Source organism: Equus przewalskii, chromosome 18 (genome assembly GCF_037783145.1).
Source record: "Equus przewalskii isolate Varuska chromosome 18, EquPr2, whole genome shotgun sequence".
In the NCBI taxonomy this organism is placed as follows: domain Eukaryota; kingdom Metazoa; phylum Chordata; class Mammalia; order Perissodactyla; family Equidae; genus Equus; species Equus przewalskii.
Window position 1 is genome coordinate 47,205,814 of NC_091848.1, and position 16,946 is coordinate 47,222,759.

Consider the following 16,946-nt stretch of genomic DNA (forward strand, 5'->3'; position numbering starts at 1 on the left):
GCCTCATCAGGGGGAGATACCATTCCCTGTGTTGAGGGTTTTACTCCATGGGTTTAGAACAGAAATATTAGCATAATGTGCACTTGAAATATTTAAACAATGTCCTTATTTCTTCTGAAAATATTTCGTGGTTTTGCAGGCTACTTAGAGTATGATCACCCAGAAATTGTTGTCACTATGAAAACAAAGGAGGAGATTCTTGTCATGCTCAGTTTGGCTAGAGAAATCGTTAGAGTTTTCAGGTTAAAAGGAATTATTCATAAAAGTGAAGGCTCTGAAATTAATAAGGTAAGATAGAATATTTTCAAAGCAAATATATTTACTTGATATATGGTCATTCATGATCCTCAGACCTACATTTGGCTCTTTTGTATATAGGCCATCCCTAAGATGTGAATATCTAACTTAAAATAATTGTCTAAAGAAAAGCACCCATCATAGAGAGATTCCTTCCTGAAGCTCCAGTGGTCAACTTCTCTTTCATTTCTTACCACAATGAGGGACCACCTCTTTCTATGCTTTCCTCCCAAATCAAGGGTATGATGAAACTATTCTTCAGCCTAGGTTAGAGCAGGTATCAATATGTTCCTGGGAATTATCTGTGACACTGAAACAACTTTTCCCATAAAAACCATAATGTATAAGAACTATAGGGTTCAACTATAGGGTAAGAATTGACTACATTTCGTTTCTCTAAGTTCTTTAAATAGTACCATGACATGTGAAAAGATAGAGAGCATCCCAACTCATTCTGTAAGTGCAAAATTTATTCCCCAAATTCAGAATACTGTAAGAAAAAAAAACTCCATAAAGCTATTATATTTGTGACTACATATATAAAACTTCTTAACATAATAGTAGCTAATTGAATCTGGCAATATATTAAAAGCATAACATACTATGACTAAGAAAGTTTTATCTCCCAAAATAGCTAAATAGCTCACTTATTAATAGACCAAAGAAGAAAAACAATTTGATAAAATTCAGCCTTCAATCAGAATGTTCAAAGAAATCTTACAAGGTTAATAAGAGAATATTAACTGGATAAAAAGTATTTATTAAAAATCTGAAGCAAACATTGTATTGGATGGCAAAACATTTAGAAGTATTCCTATTAAATTCAGGAACAAAAGAAGAATGAACAGTGTCCTTCCAAGTCTTGAATTCTGTGCTGGAGGCCTTAGCCAAATCAAGAAGGAAAGAAAGGAACTCGAGAGCTAGAAATTTTGGAAAGAGAAGAAAATTGTTATTACTTATTTATTGTTTAATTTGAAATTCTAAGGAATTAACTTAAAAGCTGTAGAATTAATAAGATAATTTAATAGCATATCCAGAAACAAGATCAATATTCAAAATTCTTCCCCAATTAAAGAAAATGTAGACAAATATTCTATTCACAATAGCAGTTAAAAACTCTAAATCGTTAAGTATGAACTTAACATAAAATATATAATACCCATGTGGCAAGAAATGAAGGGCATATTTGAGCGAACAGAAGAAAGAATCAGTCACCTTGAAGTTAGGACAATGAAAATTATCACATCTGAGGAACAAAAAGAAAAACTGAAGAAAAGAGAACGGAGTCTAAGGGACCTGTGGAACACCATCAACTGGACCAACACATGCATTGTGGGAGTCCCAAAAGGAGAAGAGAGAGAGAAAGGGACAGAGAGAATATTTGAAGAAATAGTGGCTGAAAATGTCCCAAATAGGATGAAAGACATGAATATTAACATTCAAGAAGCTCAGTCAACTCCAAGTAGGATGAACTCAAAGAGATCCATATTAAGACATGTTATAATCAAACCATTGAAAGACAGAGACAGAATTTTGAAATCAGCAAGAGAGAACCAACTCATCACATACAAGTTATCTTCAACAAGATTATAAGCAGATTTCTCATCAGAAACTTTGGAGACCAGAAGTAAATGGGCTGCTATATTCAAAGTACTGAAAGGGAAAAAATGTCAGCCAAGAATCCCATATCCAGCAAAACTGTCCTTCAGAAGTGAGGAATAAATTAAGACATTCCCAGATAAACAAAAGCTGAGGGAATTCATTACCACTAGACCTGCCCTGAAAGAAATGCTAAAAGGAGTCCTGCAGATTGAAATGAAAGAACACTAGACAATAACTCACACAACTAGAAGGAACTGCAACTAAGATACACAACTGTGTATGGTGGGGTTTGGGGAGATAAAGCAGAAAAAAAAAAAAGATCGGCAACAGTTGTTAGCCCGGGTGCCAATCTTTAAGAAAGAACACTAGGCAATAACTCAAATCCATATGAAGAAATAAAGATCTCAGTAAAGGTATATATATAGGCAATTATAAAAGCTGACATTATTCTTTTTTTTAATTTTTTTTTAATTTTTGTTTTTTTCGGATGTACATCATATTTCGAATTCTGTATACATTACATCATGTTCACCACCCGAGGCATTATTCTAATAATGGTGTGTAACTCACTTTTGTTGTCTGCATGATTTGAGACTAATACATTTTCAAAAAACAGTTATTAGTCTAAAAATTAGTATTATTATTACTTGGGCTTGTAACTCCACATTTTGTTTTCTGCATAATTTAAGAGACTAATGCATTTAAAAAATTATTTGTTTACGTTTTTGGACACATAATGTATGAAGATGTAATTTTGTGACAGCAACAACTGAAAGGGGTGAGAATGGAGTTATAAAAGGAGTAGAGTTTTTTATGTTGTGGAAGGTAAGCTGGTATAAAGTCAAATTAGAGTGTTATACTCTAGAATGTTAAATGTAATCTCCATGGTAGCCAAAAAGAAAAGAACTAAAGAATATACACAAAAATAAATGAGAAAGGAATTTAAATGTTTCACTACAAAAAATCAACTAAGTATAGAAGAAGATAATAATGCAGGGAATGAGGGACAAAAAAACTATAAGGCATGTAGAAAAAAATGGTAAAACAACAGAAGTAAATGGTTCCTAATCAGTAATTAATTAAAGGTAAATGGATTAAACTCTCCAATCAAAACACAAAGATTGGCATAATGGTTAAAAAGTATGATCCAATTATGACCTCAATAAAAAGAAAATAAATAAAAATTTAAAAAAAGATGCAATCCAACTACATGCTATTTCTGGGAAAACTGGATATCCACATGCAAAAGAAAGAAGTTGGATCCTTACCTAACACCATATACAAAAATTAATTTTAAAGTGAATCCGTGACCTAAATGTAAGACCTAAAACTAAAACTCTTAGAAGAAAACATAGGGCAAAAACTTCATGACACTGGATTTGGCAATGATTTCTTGGAAATGACAAATTGCACTTTATGAAAATTAAAAAATGTTTTAAAATGCACATGAGGTGTCTCATGTGCATCAAAAGACACTATCAACAGAATAAAAAGGCAATCCACAGGGTGGGAGAAAATATTTGCAAAGCATGTATCTGAGAAGGAATTAATATCCAAAATATAGAGAGAACTAAAACTCAACAACAAAAACCAAACAGCCCAATTCGAAAATAGGCAAAGATCTTGGATAGATATTTCTCCAAAGAAGATATGCAAATGACCAATAAGCACATGAAAAGATGCTTAACATCACTAATCATTTACTAATCATTAAGGAAATGCAAATCAAAACTACAATGAGAGACACCATGATGCCAGTTGGGATGGCTATTACAAAAGAACAAAAACAAAAACCCTGGTGCACTGTTGGTGGGAATGTAAAATGGTATAGCCACGGTAGAAAACAGTATGGCACTTCCTCGGAAAATTAAAAATAGAACTACCATAACAGCCAGCAATTCCACTTCTGAGAATATACTTTAAAAAATTGAAAAGCAAGATCTCAAAGAGATATTTGTATACCCATGTTTATAGCAGCATTGTTCACAAGAGCTAAAACAAGGAAGCAACCTGAATGTTCATTGATGGAAGAATGGGTAAGCAAAATGTGGAATATACAATAGAATATTATTCAGCCTTAAAAAGGAAGGAAATTCTGACATATACTGCAGCACAGATGAACCTTGAGGACATTATACTAAGTGAAATAAGACGATCACAAAAAGACAAATATGGTATGATTCCATTTGTGTGAGGTACTTAGAGCAGTAAAAATCTTAAAGACAGAAAGTAGAATAGTGGTTGCCAAGACCTGCAGGGAGGGAAGAATGGGGAATTATTGTTTAATGGGTATAGAGTTTCAGTTTCGCAAGATGACAAGCCTTCTGGAAATGAATAGTGCTGTTGGCTGCACTATGTGAATGTACTTAACACGTGAACTGTTCACTTAAAAATGGTTAAGATTGTAAGTTTTATATTTTGTGTATTTTACCACAAATGAAAATATGAGGGAAAAAAACAGTGAGGCAATGTTTACCCTACTAGGTAGTAAGACACGCTACAAATCCATAATAATCAAATAACATGGAATTAGAATAGAATTAGGAAAAAATACATCAATGGAACAGGCTTGAATCCAGTAGCAGATCTAAATACACAGTGATCTACTATATGTAAACGTGACATTGCAAATTAGGAAAAATGATAGCTTATTCAATAAATGATGCTGAGACATTCAAAGTTCATATGGAAAAAATAGCATTAGGGCCATACTTCACACTGTACCAGGAAAGAAAACCATCCAGATGTAATGATGATTTAAACATAAAAATTGTACAAATGTTATAATCAAATATAGAGAATATCTTTATATTGTTGATGTGGGAAAAGTTTTATTAAACTGTTCACAAAACCCAGATGTCATTAGTGAAAGGATTAGTAGATAATCCAGCATACAATTTAAAACCTCATGTGTTGACATATATTACAAACAAGTTAAGAAGTGAGGCACAGCGTGGAAGATATTTGTAACAAAAATGACAGACAAAATAGTGATAGCAATAATACCTAAAAACTTCCCACAAATCAAGAGAAAAAAGACAAAAAATGCAATAGAAAATGAGAAAAGAATACGAAACAGGCTTTTCACAGACACTATAAGAAAATTTGCCAATGAATGTTTGAAAAGATATTTGACATCTCTAGTAACCAAAGAAATAGAAACTGAAGTATTAATAGCTACCATATTTTGCCCATTAAATGAGCAATAATGGAAAAAACTGTCAATGTTCAATGCTAATGAGGTTATAAGAAAATAGACAAATATGGCAGAATGAAATGCCAATGAGCATAGCCATTCTAGAGGGCAGTTTTAGCAAATGAAAACTTTAAAAATGCACACCCTTTAAACCACAATTACACATGTAGAAATGTACAGATACTTAAAAGTAAACAAAGATATATGTTTAAACATGTTATAAACAACTTACACGTCCATCAAATTGTGAATGATTATGTAAATTGTGATACATCCATGCAAATGAACATTACATGTAAATTAACAAGAAAAATCTATATGTACTGACATGAAAAAATTCACCAAGATATATTACACATTATATCTATGTACTATTTTAAAAAGAAATCTAGACAAAAATATATGAAACTCTTAACATTGTTTGCATCTGGAGGAAACAGTAGTAAGGAGAGAAGGAGGATAATGGGAGCCTTATTCATTTTATTTATATTTTTCATAGTGATTGAAACTTTCACTTAGAAACGTTCTCATATATCACTTGTGTAACAAGTAAAATAAATGTTTAAAGAGGATTTTGTCCTGATATATGGTGTCCCAAGCCCCCCGGCTGCCACAATTTCCCTAGGTATCCAGAATAGCATCCTGAAGATACAGATAGTCTGGCCCATACTTCTGTAGGTTAGTCCATTACCACACAATGCTTGTGTGCCTTGTGCGAATAAACAAACTCGCCACCATCAATGGAGATTATTTTTAGATTAATGCTTATTTTGCAGTTTAATGGGTCCAGGCTGTAATTTCACCTGACTATAGCAGGAAGACCTGTGAAAAGGGGCATCTTCACTGGAGAAAAAATGTAAAACACTAGAGGAAAACCTCAAAAGACCATGGTAAAATAATGCAAAGAGGAGAATAACAAAAGCATAAAAAACAATAATAGTAAATCTGTATTCACTTGATCCTCACAGCAACCCTATGACTTGAGTACTATTATTGTCCTTATTTCATAAGGGAGGAAACTGAGGCACAGAGTGATTAAGTAACCTGCCCCAAGTTCAGACAACTAGTAAGTAAGGAGACAGTATTCTAATGCGGGAATTCTGATTCTAGAGCCCATGCTTTTAGACATAACACCATCAAAAACCAAAAATAGAAAGAAATGGGTGTATATATGGCTAAAACGACTGGAAGTTTCGAACTTAAAAAACCAAGACCAATATACCCGATTATGGGGAAAGTTTATCCTGTAGGACAATAGAAATAATGAACAGAAACAATGTCATATAGAATGCCTCACATAACAATGCTAGGTTAAAGTTAACATTTTTTCCCATATGGAGAATTGTCAATCCAGCATCATTTACAGAAAAGATCATCCTACCCTACTACACTGCAGTAGAGTCTTTGTCACAAATTACGTGACTGTGTGTGTGCTACTCAGTTTCTGAACTCTTTTTTGTTTTATTTTTTTGTTTATCACTGAATCTTTTTCAATATATATGACACTCTCATATTGAAACAATAAAAAATCTTCATATCTGATTGTGTGTATCTTCCAGCTTCACTCTTTTCTTCGCGATTATTTTGACTAGTTTTGGCATTTTGTATTTTCAAAGAAATTGTAGAATCAGCTTGTCAATTTCCACTAAATAGTCTACTGCAATTTCCATTGGGATCACAGTAAGCCTGTACATCAATTTAGAGACTGACATCTTTCTAATATTGACTCAATCCATTAACATATCTCTCCACTTAATTAGGTTTAATTTTGTCTCAGTAGTCCTTGTTTTGTTTCTGTGTAGAGTTCTTGCACCTATTTCATTCATGAATCTGAACTCTTATTTCATACCACATGAAAAAGTCAATTCCAGATGGATTGTACATAACTATAAAAGGTAAAAGAATAAGCTTTTAGAAGATAACATGAGAATTTTCATGATATTGGCTTAGGCAGAGATTTCTTAAACAGAACAGAAAATTGGATTTAAATAACATAAAAATTGAGAATTTCTCTTTATTAAAAAATTCAGAGAATGAAAAGACAATGCACACAAAGGTGGGAAATATTTTCAAAATAAATATATCCAACAAAGGGCTCACATGCAGAATATATTAAAATCTCTTAAAAATCAATAAGAACAAGACAGAAAACCCATTTTTTTTTAAATCAGAAAAAGACTTGAACAAGCACTTCACAACAGAGGATATTCAAACAGCCAATAAACAAAAGGAAAGACACCAAAAAATCATTGTCGTAAGCTTAACACAGATTAAAATCAAAATGAAATATCAATACACAACCACTAGAATACCTAAACTAAAACAAAAAAACAACCCTGACAATACCAAGTGTAGACGATGGTATGCAGCTGTGGGAATGCTAGAGTGGGAGTGTAAATTGATGCAATCGCTTTGCAAAATTGTTTGGCAGAATCTACTAAATTTGAACATATACATATCTTAAGACCCAGAAATTAGATTATATAATCATATACCTCACAGAAATGTGTACATAAGTACAGTGAACAAACGCTCATAGCAGCATTACAAAAGCCCAAAACTGGAGCAACCCAAATGCAAATCAACGGGGGATAAATAAAGCTGCGGTATATTCATACAACATAATACTGTACAATAGTGAAAATGAATGAAGTTTTACTCCCTGCAGCATTATAGATGAGTCTCAGAAACATAATGTTGAGCAAATGAAACTAGACACAAACAAGTGCATACTCTGATTTCGTGCAGATAAAGCTCAAAAGCTGACAAAACTAAACAACAGTAATAGAAGAAGAGTGCTTATCTTGGGTAGGAGTAATGACTAGGAGAGAATATAAAGGAGGATTCTAGGGGGCAGGAAACGTTTTCTTTCTTAATCCGGGTTCTAGTTACACAGATGTTTTCACACTGTAAATGTGTTTTGAGTGGACGTTAGTGATTTGTGCAGTTTTTGCTTATCTGCTATGCTTCAGTAAAAAGGTTTACTTTTAAAAGTTTAATCGATGACTTCAGAAGAATAGCAGAAAAATGCTCTAAGAGGGCAGAGGTTGGCGGTTTCCATGGAAGAACAAAAATCTCAGAAGAGCAAGAGAAGGAAATAGTACAAAGCCATAACTGTTTTAAGCATTCTGTGAACACCAGGTTTGCTCACCTCCTTTCTTAAATTTTGTGGTTTTAGTTAATAATGGCCAAAAAACAAGAGATACTTGATTTTCAGCCTATTATCAAGCCTCTTACTGTTGAAGAAGCACTGTACCATATTCCATGGCTAGATAAAGACGAGGACCATATCAACTTCATTCAGGTAATATTTTTATTTCCTAGTAATATCATCTTTAATATACCAACAAATGATCTTTTAAACAATAAAGATTTGACCGTGATACTCTCCAGTTTAAAATTCTTCGTATCCCTTACTGCCTATAGGATCACATCAAAATCCCTTTGAATGACATGGAAAGTGCCTCCATAGCCCGTGCATTCGTCATATATCCCATACTCCACACTGAACCACTCATGGTACCCCAGCACAGTATGCTGTTTTCTAATTCCATTCCTCTGTGGGTGCTATTTACTTTTTTTGAAATGCCTTTTGTTTTTGCTTTTTTCAAACCTTCCCTGTTTATGGCTTCTCTGAAAACATCCTCACCAAAGGTACTCAGAAAAGTAAGCTGTGGGATCACACACCCCACAAGTAGAAGACCATCCTGTTGTACATCCTGAGTTTGGAGGACAGAAGCTGTCACCACTGTAGCCAGTACATATCTTTATTATAGCATTAAGTGCATTACATTACAATCATCTTTTTTTTTTTTTTTAAAGATTGGCACCTAGGCTAACAACTGTTGCCAATCTTCTTTTTTTTTTAAGGATTGACACCTGGGCTAACAACTGTTGCCAATCTTTTTTTTTTTTCTGCTTTATCTCCCCAACCCCCCCTGTACACAGTTGTATATCTTAGTTGCAGGTCCTTCTAGTTGTGGGATGTGGGACGCCGCCTCAACTCGGCCTGACGAGCGGTGCTGTGTCCGCGCCCAGGATCCGAACCCTGGGCCACTGCAGCAGAGAGCGGGAACTTAACACTTGGCCACGGAGCCGGCCCCTACAATCATCTTGACACCTCTCTCCCCTACTATATTTTTTAGCTCATCCAGCTTTTGAACACCTAGCCCCCAGCACGTTACGTATCACATAGCAGATGCTCAATAAGTGTTTGTGGAATGAACGAATGAAAGGGTCTAACTTGTTCTAATAACATTCTTTTTCTATATCTAGCTGGTAGCAAAAGACCAATTACATTTTACTACCTACTTAAAATATTTTTAATGAATAATTTCTCTTTTTACTTCATCAGCTGTTTAGAGCATGAGTATGTATGAGACATATATGTGACATTAGTCTGCATCTGTCCTGCACCTGTCCATTACATTCTTATTCCTGGATTAGATTACTTCTTTTCTAACCTATGTATAAATATTCCACCTGAAATTACATACATACATGAATATCCACCTTCCTCTCTTTGCTAGCCATAACTCCTATTTTCTTTTACAAACTTATTACTAACATGATAGCTCAGATCTTCTTGGGTGATATTTACTTTACAAACGTAAAACTTTTTAGGCTGTCCCCGTGGTGCAGGGGTTAAGTTCTCATATTCTACTTTGGGAGCCCAGGGTTCGTTGGTTCGGTTCCCGGGTGCGGACCTATGCACTGCTTGTCAAGCCATGCTGTGACAGGCTTCCCACATATAAAGTAGAGGAAGAGTGGGCATGGATGTTAGCTCAGGGTCAGTCTTCCTCAGCAAAAAGAGGATGATTGGCAGCAAATGTTAGCTCAGGGCTAATCTGCCTCAAAAATAAAAAAGTAAAACTTTTATTAAAATGTAAACTTCAACATCCCCAACGACTACTAAAACATTGTTTATAGCTTACTATTGGTGATATTTTTTAGGAAAGAGCCAAAGTTGTAACATTTGATTGTGGAAATGATATATTTGAAGAAGGTGATGAGCCCAAAGGAATTTATATAATTATTTCAGGCATGGTAAAGGTAAGGCAGAGTTATTTATAAATGCATTTGTGAGCTTTAGTTAAAAAGTTGAGAATTAAGAGCTTCCCATGTTAGGAATTTTATTGTTCCTTTTTTAGGATAGCAGCTACCATCCAAACAATGATTTTCTTGTTCAGACACAACGGCTAACACCACTTATCACCTTTTAAGTCACGCTTTCCCATAGATGACAAGTAACCATCAAAGGATCATCTTTAAGATGGAAAATATAATATAAATTGTTGCTTATCGTATGTTTGAGTTGGGCATTTAGCCATTCCAAGGCAGGTACAGGTTGTCTGAGTAGGAGGAATCTGAAAGATTGGAGTATTTAAGAATGCCTTGGGGCCAGCCCCAGTGGCTTAGTGGTTAAGCTCCGCATACTTCCCTTCAGGGACATGGGTTTGGTTCCCGTGTGTGGACCTACACCTCTCTGTTAGTGGCCGTGCCGTGCTGGCAGCCCACATACTAACAAATAGAGGAAGATTCGCACAGATGTTAGCTCCGGGCTGATCTTCCTCAACAACAGCAAAAAAGATTGCTTTGTTTCTCAGCCATTGCTAATTCAATAAATTTACTTAAAAACATACCAGTAACAAGTATTCTTGAAACAATATGTACATACTAAAATTGTTAAAACCAAAGGAAAAAAGCCATAAATTAGATAATTTTGGTAAATTAACTGACCATATGTATTTTTCTCTTTCTTTGTTCCTAAACAGCTTCAAAGATCAAAGCCAGGTTTGGGAATTGACCAAGTACTCTGGGAGACGGAGGAGAAAGATTATCCAATAACTTACACAGACTTTTTGATCAGCGGGGAGATAATAGGAGAGCTAAACTGCTTAACTAATGAACCCATGAAATATTCTGCCACCTGCAAAACTGTAGTCGAGGTCAGAAAACATCACCATACCTCTCACTGTTGTATCCTGTTAAATATCTAGTATCAAATTTTAGAATATTTCTATACTACTCAGTATATGTTTACAGTGTAGTGAAAATTTTGTAAAATATAGGAATGGTAAAAAAAAAAAACCTTGTTACAGAATTGTACTCACCCAGTATAACATCCTGACAAAATGGCTTGCAAAAGTTAACCTACCGTATTGAAAGAAGGATTTAACCAGAAAAACTGGTTATATGAGGTCTTTCATGGGGAAATTAGATGGGATATGTTAATTATCAATACCATAATTTGGAGGATAAGGAATGGAAGAAGTCAGAGAGCTAGGATCTGTTAATAGAAAAGTTGAGCAAAGTGGTTGGAAGTTTCCCTAGGCACGATTGAGGACAAAATCCTCAAAGCAGTGGGGGCTCCCAGTGGCCTAATTTTAGCTCAAAAAGAACAATGACTGAAAACAACTGAACCCAGTAAATATATAAGCACATGAAGAATAGGCTCAGTAACATGAGCTCTCGGAGAAATACGAATTAAAGTCATGATGAGTAATCACTACACACCTACTGCGTTGGCTAACAACAAAGACTGAATACCTGGTATTAGCCAGGATGTGAAGCGACTGAAATGCTCGTACGTGGCTGGTGAGAGTGTAACTTGTTAGAACCACTTCTGAAAATGGTTTGGCAGTTTCTTCTAAGGTTAAACACACACTTACCGTATTACCTGGTAATACCACTCAAAGGTGCTTACCCAAGGGAAATCAAAACCAATATACACGAAGTCTTGTATATTCACAGAAACTTTTTCCTAGTAGCCAATAGTCTGTTCATTGTTAGCATCAACATCTTATTGTTGCCTAAAAAGTTTGCTCCCTTCAAATAATGTATTTTTAGAATCACTTACATCTTTCGTTAAAAAGGGTAAATGATTCTTGATACTTTGTTTTCCGTTTTTTCCGAATCTATAAGAATAATAAAAAAGTTCTCATTGGATCATGTAGCCTTTTAAGATTTAGTGTATGACAATATTGTACAAATATTTACTAATATAAACATTTTATTAGGTTTCCAGGCAGTAATTCAAATCGTACATAAATTCTTAGTTTTAATGCTATATACAAATGAGAAAACCTTATTTCCTTAAACCATAGGTACACAAAATGAAGTCTTAAATTTATATCCTCCTTTTTCCAGACATGTTTTATTCCCAAAAGTGACTTGTATGAAGCTTTTGAACAATATTACCCTCACATTGAATACAAAATGTGGCTAAAACTTGGACTTTCTATTACTGCCCAAAAAATCAGGGGACATTTATCTTATGAGGTAAGAGGTATTAATGCAAACTCGTCCTTCTCTCTGAACTAAAGGATTCTATTAAAGTATTGTTAGAAATTAACTATTTAGGAATTTATATTAAACTTTGTAAACAGTAGACTATGAAATTATGGGTTTTTTTATAGGATTGGAACTACAAGATGCAATTAAAGCTGTGTAACGTTTGTGTAAAAGATATACCACAGAACATCAAAACTGATATGTATGATGAAACTGTAATTTATGTCATCCTTATACATGGAGCTTTAGAAGATTGTCAGTTACGAAAAGCTTATAAGGCACCTTCCTTAATTCCTCTAACATGCCATCAGGTAAAGAAATATTGATTCACGTCTTCAGGTCAATATGCCATATGTCCAACAATGTGTTAACATTAGAAAATTTGTCACTTTTCCACCTTCCCATCCTCTCCCATTCTCCTGCACTCCATAAACACACACACACACACACACACACACACACACACACATACCCAGTTCATTTATTGTTTTGGCACTGGGTAGCCCAAACACCAAGCTTTTCCTGTTCGGTCAATGAAGCAAGGCAAGCTGTACCTTTTGGCCACAGTTCGATTTTGGTGCAGTTGTAAATAGCAAAAGAGGGCCTGTTAAGTTCATTTGCATATTGCAGAAGGACCGCTCTTTCTGGACTGTGCAATAATACTCTAGAAGTTTCTGCCAGACCCATGCTGACCCGATACTAGTGGTATTTCCCCAGCTACTTTGGAAGTGAATGTGTCAGTGAAGGACTTCTCATATTTAAGCTGTTGAGTTCCCCTTCCAAGGAAAGTGAGAAGCTGTGCCATGTGAAGAAGGAAAGAAGGAGGACTGTATGTACGTGTGTGTGTGTGCGCGCGCAAGTTCAGGTACAGTAAGAGAGGCACATGTCAGGAAGAATCAAGGTGTGTATAAAATATAGCTACAGAAAGTAAATTGAAAGAGGGACCTAGAGTCAATTAAATTAGGCGTGTATTTTTTAAGCAGCTAATATATGACAGAAACAGTGCTAGATGCTGAAGTGATCAAGACAAATGAGACTTGCAACTTGCCCTCAAGAAAGCTCTCAAAGTGAAAAGAAACATATGTAAATATGTTAATAAAACATTTACAGCTATGTTAGAAGTACTTACAGGGTAGATTTGGGGGACTAGAAAGACATGAGGTAAGGATAAGAGGAATCTTGAGGTGAGAAATGGTCGCAAGAAAATTTTCTGCGTGGACGCCACCAGCGCCAATGTGATACCCAATGAGAGGAAGTAACATATTATTCTTAACTATAGTGCTCCCTCCTTCTATTCTTGGATACATACATAATAACAGAGCTTTGGTGTGGGTGCTGGTTGGGAATTTAGATGGTCAAGCAAGAGATTCTCAAGGTAGCCCAATATCTTCCCAGCTCTGTCCACTCTGCTGAGCATAAAGCCCTGCTCACTGTGTATTTGGTTACCAATGTGATTCAAAGCATATTGAAAACAAGCACAAGGTTGAAGCGTTTCTTGAAATCCATTGTTTTTAACACTTTTCTTCTGCCACATAGAAAAAGTCTCTATTTTAGTCATTGATCATTAATTCTTGATCATTTTTCTCATTTGTAAGAGAAATGCACAAAATATTTAAAAATCAATGAAAGTGTATGGAATATTGACTTTCACAAAACCAACTATCCATGTATTTTAAGATATCTATCTAATATGTATCGATATTTTCAATTTTCAGACCCAAATATTTAGAGAGGGCCTGAGATAGCAGCTTACTAGAGAAACATTTAATTGTATGATATTTACTCAGAAATTAACTTGTATTCTGTCAACTCTCAGGTACAAGGCACTGAAGATTTCACAAAGGTAATGATTGTTCAAACTCCAGTCGATTTGAAGAAATTCAGATGGAACACCAGAAAATATGTATCTTCACGTAAGCCGTCTCTTCCAGAAGAATCAGCTTGTAAGTTAGATTTCTTTGAGAAATTGAGAACTTACTTTCTATTTATAAAATAGCCATATATATATATATGTATTTAGAAACTGTTGTATGCATTCTGCCTAGAGTACTGAGGAATCCTTTTAACTGCCATATTTGATATCCAATGTATGAATTCAAACTGAGAATATCTAAGTTACAGTTAGAAATTATTCTGTATTTCATCTGTAAGAATAAACATATATAATTATCCAAATAATATTAAAAAAAAGACTAGTGAGGGAATTTCTAGCTTTTCCCAAAAATTACAGTATTTTATATAGCCGTAGTAATGAAAATGGTGGTGTACTGTCTGAACAACAGAGATATAAACCATTGGAGGTGAACAGATAACCTTAATATAAAGCCTATTCTTTATACAGATTTCACATAATAGAAATTGAATCATAACATAAATAAGTATTTAATTACTATTAAGCAATTGATTAAAATTTAGAAAATGTTTGATGTAGATTGAAAAATTGAATAGTAGAGAATTAAATTATAGAATAAATAACAACAGAATGTAATATTTATCATTTCGCTAAAGAGGAAATAATGTTCTAAATTTAGAAATATAGAAATCAACTTTAAAATTCTGTCAATAAAAGTTTTATCTTTATTATGTTACAGTTATATAACTTTGCATCCATGTGGACACACAATACTGTCATCTTACGAGTCCCCACTGACCTTTCATTTCAGCAGAAGTAGGACATGGTGTTGGAACCTTCACCATCTGTTCCTTCACCAGCCATCTCCCCTCCTCACTCTCTAAAACTGAGCCACACCCAACTGCTAATGGTTCACTTAATGTGGAGACCTGATGGTCTCTCATTCCTGAACCTTTGCACATTCCTTCTGTTCCTTCTCCCTGGAACCCTTCCCATTCCATGGAGCTGACTCCTTATCCTTTACATCTCAGACTCTGCTCCAAGGAGCCATCACTGATCCATCCCAAATTCACAAAACTTCACTCTCCTCTGTGCTCTCATTGCCCATTACGTACACAGGCCTATTGTTCCATATCGTATATTTTGGTTTATATTTTGCTGGTCTGTCTGCTCCATTAGAATATAGACTCCAAGAAAGCATGGTTCATAACTGGTTTGCTTTCCTCTGTAACCCCATTGTTTACCACTGGGCCCGGAACTCTTGATACGTATTAACATAAAAGTGTTTGGGGATGTTGGGACAATAGACGATTTTTTCTCTCTAATTCCCAAACTTTCTGCACATTTGTTTCATAATCTTTATAATAAAAGATTTCTAATCCTTATTTTAAAAAGTGATCCTTCTTCTCACCAGCTGAGGTTACCACCAGTTCCAGAGCACAGGCCCCGGTGTGAAGGATTTGACCCTGGTTTAATTTGATAGGAGGGCTAAGAGAAACAGGCCTTTATTTCAGTGCTTGAACTAACTCAGTCTTATTTGAACCAGCTACAGAGAAGATACAGGAAGAGCACCCTGAAGATGAGACAGGTATTGAGGTAAATTTTTTATTTATTTATTTATTTTATTTTTTTTTAAGATTGGCACCTGGGCTAACAACTGTTGCCAATCTTTTTTTTTTTTTTTCCTGCTTTATCTCCCCAAAGGTATTGAGGTGAAAGCTTTATTTTGGGGAGAAGAGAGTCTGGAATTTATGGAAACTACTATGTTTCCCATATTCTGAAGGAGTTCACCAGCTAGTCATTTTGTAGATTTTGATACGAACACTTTCCTTCAGTGTGGGATACAGTGGAAATTGTATTTGTATTTTTCGGTAAATATTAGAGAAATGACAAAGACAGACAAAGCTCAGGAAATGCCAGAATATTCTTCTTGAATCACATTAGCAACCAGGCACTTACCGGGGTGGCTATGGTTGTCATGTACACGAGCCCCTTCCGCTTCTCCACTTCGTGCTGGAACTTTGACTGGTCTGAAGGCTTCGTTGCTACCTCAGCTGTACATCTGGGATCTTCCAACCTGAAGGCAGTTTGCCCCTGTATTCACGATGCCTGTCACAAAGCAGGAGCTCAATGATAAATGCTCTAATCTAATCTACCCCAAGCTAACCTAAGTTATTCAGAAAGTCCCACAAATATTGATTAATTTCATGGTCCACTATGAACTTGGATAGGTCACTTGGGCATCTTGGGATCTTCAAGATCTGGGCCAACTTTTCAACAAGAGCCCAAGTTATGAAACTGTAGGGCCCTGGAAATGAAACTGCAGCAAAGAGAATAGAGTGAAAGTATCTGACATCATCTACACTGGCTTAACAGTAGACTGGCCCTTTGGGAGTCCCAGACGGGGTGGAGAATTTATTTTTCATTCTAGTCTTTGCCAAGTTGGTTGTATTACTCCAGGAGATGCTGATTATAATGCCCAGAATCTGAGAGATGTCTGCTACAAATACACAAGCCAGAAAATAGTATATCTGGTTGTTAAAAATATGTTTGACATCAGTTAAGTCCATGTGCTCTGTTAGTACTAGGCATAGAACTGAGAACGCACACTCCTCCTCCCCAAACCTCTCCTCACAAGCGTACGCTGAATGAGAGATGACGATAGTTTCTATGGGGAAGTTGAATGTGTTTCTGCCATGTCCATCT

General features: G+C 35.2%; 1 protein-coding gene across 14 annotated transcripts in view; it reads left to right on the forward strand.

Annotated features, from left to right (window-relative positions):
- Positions 1–16,946, forward strand: part of SLC9C1 (solute carrier family 9 member C1) — a 94,481-nt gene that overhangs the window by 73,882 nt on the left and 3,653 nt on the right. For all 14 annotated transcript variants that reach the window (XM_070582690.1, XM_070582698.1, XM_070582696.1 and 11 more), the window contains 8 exons: positions 140–288; positions 8,274–8,399; positions 10,049–10,147; positions 10,870–11,043; positions 12,245–12,376; positions 12,514–12,699; positions 14,205–14,331; positions 15,787–15,836. In XM_070582690.1, coding sequence (XP_070438791.1) covers positions 140–288; positions 8,274–8,399; positions 10,049–10,147; positions 10,870–11,043; positions 12,245–12,376; positions 12,514–12,699; positions 14,205–14,331; positions 15,787–15,836 — 1,043 coding nt within the window. The remainder of the gene's footprint in view (positions 1–139; positions 289–8,273; positions 8,400–10,048; positions 10,148–10,869; positions 11,044–12,244; positions 12,377–12,513; positions 12,700–14,204; positions 14,332–15,786; positions 15,837–16,946) is intronic.